This window comes from Topomyia yanbarensis, chromosome 2 (assembly GCF_030247195.1).
Source record: "Topomyia yanbarensis strain Yona2022 chromosome 2, ASM3024719v1, whole genome shotgun sequence".
Classification (NCBI taxonomy): domain Eukaryota; kingdom Metazoa; phylum Arthropoda; class Insecta; order Diptera; family Culicidae; genus Topomyia; species Topomyia yanbarensis.
Window position 1 is genome coordinate 343597973 of NC_080671.1, and position 8977 is coordinate 343606949.

General features: G+C 39.6%; 2 protein-coding genes across 3 annotated transcripts; both read right to left on the reverse strand.

The window, feature by feature from the left end:
* Positions 1 to 2768: 2768 nt before the first annotated feature.
* Positions 2769 to 5298, reverse strand: LOC131684129 (uridine 5'-monophosphate synthase). Of its 2 annotated transcripts, none has more exons than XM_058966706.1 (4): positions 5228 to 5298; positions 4888 to 5090; positions 4551 to 4830; positions 2769 to 3992 (listed from the first exon to the last, which is right to left on the reverse strand). In XM_058966706.1, the coding sequence occupies exons 2-4, from the start codon at positions 5029 to 5031 to the stop codon at positions 2953 to 2955; spliced, it is 1464 nt and encodes a 487-aa protein (XP_058822689.1). In that variant the 5' UTR covers positions 5032 to 5090; positions 5228 to 5298; the 3' UTR covers positions 2769 to 2952. The 2 variants fall into 2 exon arrangements, with proteins under 2 accessions (XP_058822689.1, XP_058822690.1); XM_058966707.1 differs by having other exon boundaries at positions 4888 to 5049; positions 5110 to 5241.
* Positions 5299 to 5835: 537 nt separating this feature from the next.
* Positions 5836 to 6816, reverse strand: LOC131681399 (rRNA methyltransferase 2, mitochondrial). The gene is made up of 3 exons (XM_058962159.1): positions 6583 to 6816; positions 6324 to 6525; positions 5836 to 6265 (listed from the first exon to the last, which is right to left on the reverse strand). The coding sequence occupies exons 1-3, from the start codon at positions 6729 to 6731 to the stop codon at positions 5897 to 5899; spliced, it is 720 nt and encodes a 239-aa protein (XP_058818142.1). The 5' UTR covers positions 6732 to 6816; the 3' UTR covers positions 5836 to 5896.
* Between the last annotated feature and the right edge of the window lie 2161 nt (positions 6817 to 8977).

Here is an 8977-nt window from a genome sequence, read left to right on the forward strand (position 1 = left end):
GCGTCGCACCAATACTATACAATATTTTTACCTCTGATCTTCCAAATCTACCTACAGGCTGTATAAAGTCACTTTTCTGTGATGATCATGATACTAGTATATCAGCCAGTGATAGAAGTCTTCGTATTATCTGCAGTCGACTGCAACGAAGCTTAAATATTTTCAATGATTACCTGAAAAAATGGAAAATTTCCACTAATGCGGCAAAAACACAATTGATTGTATTTCCGCATAAGCCAAGAGCTTCTTCTCTTAAACCAAATAATAACCATATTATTAAATTTAATGGTTTGAATTTAACGTGGTCAGATCAAGTTAAATACTTGGATTTGATTTACGATAAAAACTTACTTTTAAGGATAACATTGAAGGAATCCAAACAAAATGCAACAAATATATAAAATGTTTATACCTTCTTATAAATAGGAATTCTAGGCTCTGTCTAAAGAACAAACTATTAATTTATAAACAAATATTTAGACCGACAATGCTATATGCAGTGCCAATCTGGGCAAGTTGTTGTGCTACTAGGAAGAAAACGCTTCAAAGGATTCAGAATAAAATTCTGAAAATAATTTTGAAGCGTCCTCCCTGGTTTAGCACAAATGAGTTGCACAGACTCGCAAACATCGAAACATTAGAAGTTATGACGAACAGTATTATAAGCAACTTCCGACAAAAAACGTAGCAATCTTCTATTGCAACGATTAGCTCTCTTTATAGTTTATAAGTTAGTTTATAAGATTTGTTTAGCTCCTTATTCAGAAGACAAGTAGGCTTAAAACATGATGGACTACCGCGTCTAAATGTCCGCTTACAAAGTTGAGATCGGCGGTGAGGTCACCGATTCGAAATTGTGCGTAGATCTACTAAAGCACGGGGTAAGCTGTTTCAAGGTCCCTTTGCTTCATTGAGCAAAGATTTTTGAATGGAAATCGCACTGGATAGGACAAAATTGTGTGTCCCTTCAAATTAGTATCGGGTGAACTTTCGTTTTTAATTACGTCTTCTTCGACAAGAATCGTCTGCCTGTTGTACCGAGAATCGTGAGGATGACTCTTGCATTGAGAATGCTGAAAAATAGTTATGCCTATTATGAGAGAATCCAGATGATCCAGAGGGTCCTAGCAGAGACTAATAGTCTCTGGTCCTAGGAATCTAAAGCATTCCTTTTAAAGACGATCTAAGCACTCTTGCAAAAAAACTAAAAAGAGCTACGCCACTCACTACGACAAATCATTATGCTCTTTTGGAAGAGTATTACCAGAGACTAATTGAGACGGCGGACTCACGAGTTTTCCGTGGCTCAAGAGGTACTAACTCAGGTAGTACTAGACGGTCCCTCGAAATGTCAAACAGAAAACGCGTTGATCATCGGGATGCTTTGCTTTTCTTTGCTACGTGTTTTTATTCTTCCTGCTAGGTTATCTGTTGTTTACGAAGCAGTGAAAAAAAATAATTGTAGAGCTGCTTTTTATGGAACTAACAGAGCTTTTTATGAACCTAACGGTTTCCAATTACGAGTCGCTCGCCCCATAAACGATTTTTAGTTAACTTTCCCAGAACCATCCCTAAGTAAAGGTTGATGAATTCTAACCAATTTTTGTTTTTCAAAATATGCAAAACATGCAAAGGTGTCATAGTTTTCAAACAACAGTGGCTTAACATTAAACCCGGGAGAGAAAACAACACAGTGGCTGAAACATTACAAGAAATATGATCCATAAATGAAGTTGTGCGAAATCTTACGACGCTAATCTGTCTGGGCATTTATGTTACACATTCTTTTTCGAACTTTATATTGTTAAAAACGTCTTGGGCACAACCGCACTTATAGTTTCAGCAATTTAAATGCATACGAACTGCGTTTTGTCATGAAATCCCCCAAAGATTTCAAACTTGCCTATGGTTGAAAAGCTAGAAAGTGTCGTTGCGTAGATGAAAAACGGAGACATTTTTGCATGTAAACAACAGATGCATGCAGCAACGATCCTAGCAACGGTCAATAAATAATACCTGCTATCAACTTTACAAGCCCGATGCAAAGAGGATCACTAGATTGGTTTGTTAAGGTTGGCAAAACTGAAGGGACCGTGATACTTCTACTACTTCTTAAGATCTAGTACACAGTGTACCACGGAATTTCGAGTGTTTCTTCGTCAGTTTGTAGTCTCTGGTATTACTCTCACATGGATGAGTCAGTTAAAACAGCAGTTGGAGTTAGAACCTGACTCAGTTTTGCAACCCCTTTGGTGTTTACATTCTTTTCTTTTTCAGTTTCAGTTCACTTAGAAATGACACATTATCTTGACAGATTTCATGATTTCTAGAGTTTTTATTCAAAACGACATAACATAGTGACTCTGTTTATTTTTTCTTTCGATTTTTACGGCGTCACTAAAGCACTTTTCACTTATTTTACAGTATAGATCGAAGGACGGTGGTTTCGACTAGCATATTATGTAAAGAGTTGAGGGATAAACGTTAAATCGACAGAATCATTAACAGAAGAGAAAATAAACAAAGATTTGTAGATATGTCGTTTTGAATAAAAGCTCTCGATTTATCTTAAAAAAAAATAAAAAAGCCGGTCATGATTTCAGCGCCCCACAGAGGCTGTCGCCCTTGGCGGGGGCTAACAGCACGCAACGGCTCTGCATTCAGTACAACCGAGATATAAACGTTCCAAAGGTTACACAACTCACACTCTTCCGAAATTTCCCTATATTGAAAAGTAAGTCATTAACCACGACAAAGTAAAACATCTCTTATGGTCTTATATAATAGAAAGATATATTTTCAATGCCGTTCATTGATTACAATTTCTACAACCTAAACCAGGAATGATTTTCAAAATATAGAGTCTTTTCAACAGTCAGATAGCTAGTTGACTCAATCAGATTCACCTAAGGTAATACTTACTATCAGATGGGCGATAGGATGAGGACTACGTCACTCACTAATCCCAACCCGCTCGCAGTAGGCCGCCCAGAGTCTATCTCTGTACAGTTTGGCCGTGTCAGCCTGATTCTTTGCGTTCAGGATACCTCTTCCAACAACGCAGACATCCGCTCCTTTTTCCTTGACCACGTGCTCGGGACTATCGTACTTTTGCCCTAGTCCATCAACCCCCTCCTCAATTTTGACGCCCGGCGTCAATTGCAATAGTCCCGGGAAAGTTACCAGATCCGCACTTTGACAAACAATACCGGCCACAAAATCAACGTCAGTTTCCGTTGCCATTTTCATCGTAGCAGCGCTGTATTGCGATGTAGCCAAACTGCCCTGAGAGCTCATTTCTGCTAAAAGAAAGACACCTCTCTGTTGTGTAGGGTCATTCAGCGCTGCTTTCAGACCCTTTAAAATACCCTGCCCGGGAATGGCATGAACTGTGACAAGGTCAGCCCAACTTGAAATTTTGTACAGTCCGCTGGCATACTGAAGCGCTACTGTATTACCGATGTCAGCGAACTTACGATCTTCCATTATAATAAAATTGTGCTTCTTGGCTAGTGATTGAAGAGATTTCACAAAGTTGTCGTTAAAATCTTCCACTATGTCCACGTGGGTCTTTAGAAGGCAAATATAAGGTCCGACTTTCTCTACCAACTTCAGAATTTCCTCCGAGCTGGTGAGATCGGCCGCCAGGCACAGTGTACTCTTCTTAATTGAAATCAGTTTCATCAATTCTTTACTGAGCGAACATTTGGCCAAATCAGCACGTGCCTCGAAAGTCATACCCACACGGCTCAGCTCGTTAATCACTTTGCCACCGTTCTCCACGAACGATCCGTCGCTCCGAATCTGAGCCCCTTTTATGTATTTGGCAACCGACTGCACCGTGCTTTCTTCAATAAGACCGGCTTCTCGCAGAACGTTCAACAGATAGGACAGGGTGAATAGCGAGTGCATTTTGACTCCGTCTTCCTCGGTATTACGGGCTCCGCCCTGTTCGCGGTCCACCACCACGATGGCATCGGTCACCGCGAGACCTGCGTGATTGGAAAATTGAAGTAGTTAATTGAATTTGATAGAACAGTGCAGAACACAGTACAGTTCAACACAAAGCAGATCAGCTAAACGATTCTTATTGTATGTATGCATAAATTACCCTATTGGTCATATTTAACACGTGCGAAAAATAGTTCAGCAGGTGCCAAATGAAATGTGTGAAACTCGCACGTGCCATCATACAATGTGCAATGAATATAGTCCTATCAAAAGCAATTAAGCGCATTATTAATAAACCATCAACAATGATTGTCAATCCTCTTGACAGACGATAACCATCAATATTGTCCATTGGATTTCAATCGTCTTTAGCAATTTAACCAGTCACATGAGTTGAAACATAAATCAAAACTATTACAATAAATGTTAAACTAAAGTAAGTAGTGCTATATTGTAGTTACTATGGGTTATAACAAAATAGGTGAAAAATTCGCAATAAAATTCAAGCAAAAAAATATAATAGCACAGGATAGCTCGGAATAAGCGCAATGATAACAACCTTAATTGGTGCTCTGGAAGAACCAATAAAGCAAACTTACCCTCCGCTCGTAAATCATTCACTGTATCCAAAATACTGGAACCAGAGGTCACCACGTCCTCGATAATTAGACACTTGTCGCCAGCGTTAAACTTCCCCTCGATCATCTTTTTGGTGCCATACGTTTTAACTTCTTTACGCCGAATCAGCATGGGTTTATTGGCCTTGATCGAAATGAGTGTCGCAATGGGGAGGGCTGTGTACGGTACACCGCACAGATGGGCACCCGTATCGACCTCAATTAGTTTGATAAACTCGGTTAGCAACTCGGAAAGGGTGTTCTAGGGAAACAATCAAATTACATAGTTGATTTTTTTATATCGCTAATAGCGTCCTACCATCACATCCGGATAGCTGACAATAACCCGAAGGTCGAAATAAACCGGTGAATTGATTCCGACTTTCATCTTAAAATCGCCAAATTTGAATGCATTGATTTCAAACAGTTTAATTCCGAGTTCCTTTAGTTTGGTCTGATCCATTGTTGAACAATTCTGCACCTGTCAGCAAATATACACGTGGTCAGCTTATCCTTTGTTACCTGCAATATGAACTAATACACTTTAATACGGTGGAATACGAAGACCACGGGATATCCCGTAATGCCGAAATCACGGTGGAAGTAGTTCGAAGGGGATTTTGTTTTCCATGCACTACTAACCGAGATATGACACTGACCTTACTATTTAGACGTCTGAACGAGCAATAAATTTCTGCTAAACTGTTCCTAGGTGTACACTATACACATCTACTAAATGCATTAGAAAATGTTCGGTTGTGTGTGATAAACAACCCAGGTCATATGTATAGGTTAACTTAAAATGTGTTGACCGTTACGTATGTTACTGATCACCATACCTCTACCAATACAACTGAACCCGGTGTTTTGTACATTATTTTCCGTATACGGTATAATTATTAGGGTAACCAACGATTAACTTTTGTATAAAACCAGCTGTGTTTATTGGACAGTAAATCGAACCCTTCAACTGATTTTCAGACCTATCCTCACAGTCACATCACTTAGTGACTAGAGGGAAAATTCCTTCTAGCCATTAAGTGACGTGACTGTGAGAATAGGGCCCCAGGTGATACTATTTATTCAAACTTTTCAATACACATTCGTGTTCCGATTCAAGCGCTGCTCAACATTGAACGAGTACCTTGTCCAACAACCAACTATTGTTTGTCACTGTGGCGAAAAAAATGCGAACATCGAATATCATTGCTACGGTATGTAGGGTGTGTCATAAAAGGAGATTTTCGGATAAATGTAGCTGCCGTAGTAGCATTGTGGACTATTCTATTGACTCAAACGGCTAATAGGAGATTCTCACCTAATTCGTACTACCGTTCAATACCCACAAAACCCCGGGCCAGCAGAAAATTCTCAGCTGAATCGCTCCGACTGGCACTTGGCTTTATTCGTTTGACATGCGTGTAGTACTTTTGGATGTTTTTCTCCAGTACAGATACCTCAGCGTTGTCCCAAACCTTCATCAATAGCGACGCATTCGGCGACGACATAAGAATTGCAAACCGGAGCACCGAGTAGCACAGGGTTATGATATTTTCTTGATCCAGGTAGCGTACTCCTGTTGCATTCGGCGCCATATCCGAGAGTATGCAATCGATGCGTCGTTCCCCCAGCTGAGCACGAATTTTATCTTGATTCTCAGGTTTCGTGAAATCCATGTTTCCAAATAGTGTGGCATGCTGTCGAGAATCAAACATAGTTATGCTTCAAAGAGTAATTTAGCTTTTTTGTGTGTACCTCAATGGGATATATCTGTAACAGATCAATCCCGATAACCATTCCCTTTGGCATCCCTTGTTTACTTCCATCAGCATTCGAGTGTTTCACAGCCACTTGCGACCATGATCCTGGGGCTGCGCCGCAATCGACAACAGTGAAACCTGGTTTTATGAGAGAATACTTCTGATCTATTTCTAATAATTTAAAGGCACTACGGCATCTGTAACGAAATATGTTTATTAACCAACTGATCATCCAGTCGTGTTTCTGAACGAACCTGTAATTCATTATTTTGGCTCGTTCTACATAGGGATCGTTCAGCTGACGAGTAAGCCATTCTTGGGAGCTTTTTTTCTTTCCCTTTAGATTGCTTGGCACTATTTTTCCAAATGATTGAATGGATGAGTGCAATCTCCTGATTAACATTTCAGTTGTGCGAGAACTAGTAAAACCGGAGTATGCAACTGTGCTAAGCAATATAACAATATAATACTAATAATAAAAAATAACACTTTTATTTACAAATAAACTACTACTGTCAATTGACATAAGTTCGGGACAAATCGGAAAAATGAGCCTGCACGGTCGTTTGAAATAACTCAAAAATGAGTGGCTAGTAACTCAGTTTCATGAAAACTGCACGTATGCAAAAAGTGGCTGGATGTTGTTGGCTCGAATCAAAACTTGTCGAAAGTGAACAAAGTTCATTTCATATCGTCAAACTGGCGCCCAGGTGGTGAAATTGTTAGAATTCAACGGGGTGTTGGAGCGTTGCCAGAAAATTTGTATTGTCCAGATTAAATTTAAGGAAACTTCCCAGTTAAGCTCAGCCGGAATGCTGGCTGGTTCTTCCGGCTTCGTAATCCGTCTCCAGTGACACAACCGATTCTAGTTAGAATCGGTTGTGTCACTGGTGCTGGGAAACGAATTAGAACCAGCTAGAATTCCGGCTCATTTACGGTTGAACTTTACTGGATTCCCACCGTCGAAAGCAGACGAACCTGTGATCCACACGTTTGCCCGGCTTATTCAAACATAGGGGTTATTCCCAGTTTAAATCTGACTGAGCGGTAGCGAAGTCGGACAGCACTCGCAGAAGCGAGTGTAGCCACATTGGGTGCCCGGATAGAATTTCACAATAGCATTTACCCTACAAACAATTATAAAACAATAAATATTATAGTTATTACTGTTTCAACATTGTTCGAAGCCAAATTCTCACAGTAGATTTACAATAAAATTTCATGTTACAATAAATTTCACTGTTCAGCAAAAAACTGATACAGTGCATTCACATTAAACTTTAATGTTTTCGAGAAAAAATGCGTGGAGAAAAATTGATTTTTTAGATTTTAACACTTTTTAACCACTCCCCTTGTTCACTGTTAAAGCCTATTTTACATTGAAATTTACTGTAAAAACGTTAAAGTTTATTGTTTTTGTATTGTAGCATAACACTAAAACTTACTATAAATTATTGTAAAATTACTGTACTGTCACAGTGAAAATGATGGTTTTGTTACATTTCTATTCGGGTGGTGGAAACAAAATAAAATTGGCAACGCTATCAAAATGTAAACACAAATGAACACTCCGAATGAAGCTAGGCTGGATGTTGTTGGTAGCGATGTCAGATTTACAGACATGTCTGTATTTTACAGACTTTTGATGGTCTCCTACAGACGTAATCAGAAATCTACAGACTTTTAAAAGAGCAACAGTGTTTAACAACTAGAATAATTTGATCCGAATACAAATGATTCCTTCACAATAGTTTACTAATTTCAAGTTACTTTTAAAGTAATAACCTAGTGTAAATAGGATTTACACAACCATCTACAGACTTTTACAGACATTTTAATTATTCTTCTAGAGACATTGCACAAAAACATGTGGCATCGCTGGTTGTTGGCTCGAATCAAAACTTGTCGAAAGTAAACAAAGTTCATTTCATATCGTCAACCTGGCGCCCAGGTGGTGAAATCGTTCGGGGTGCTGGAGCGTTGCCAGAAAATTTTAATTTCCAGATTAAATTTTACTAAACTTCCCAGTTAAGCTCAGCCGGAATGCTGGCTGGTTCTAATTCGTATTCCGGCTGCGGTTACACAACCGATTCTAGTTAGAAGGTTTAAGGGGTACCATTTCGATGCGGATTAGCCGCATAACCGAGGCCTAGAAACCGAAGCGGCGCAAAGCCGCTGAGAATCCGCCGGGCGAGGTGGCCACCGACCCGCCGTCGGAAGCAAGCGAACCTGTGATCAACTCATTTGCCCGGCTTACTCAAACATAGGGGCTATCTCTAGTTTAGTCGGACAGCACGCACAAAAGCGATGTGGCGTAGCCACATTGGGTGGTGGACACAAAATAAAATTGGCAACGCTAGAAAAATGTAAACACAAATGAACACTCCGAATGAACCTATCGTCAATTGACATTTCGACGAGTTTTGATTCGAGCCAATAATATGGGTTAAGAATTTCTATTTTGATGGAAAACATGCATTTCTCGACAAACATATGATTGCGGCCTAAAAGCCAACTGTCAAAATCCACTTTGAATGGAAATTCCAGACAAACTGTTACTAGTCGAACACAGTTCACAACAGTTTATGAAAGAGAAAACTTTTCTCTTTCATTTAATGCCAACATCTGTGATTGGCGTGTAATGGTTTG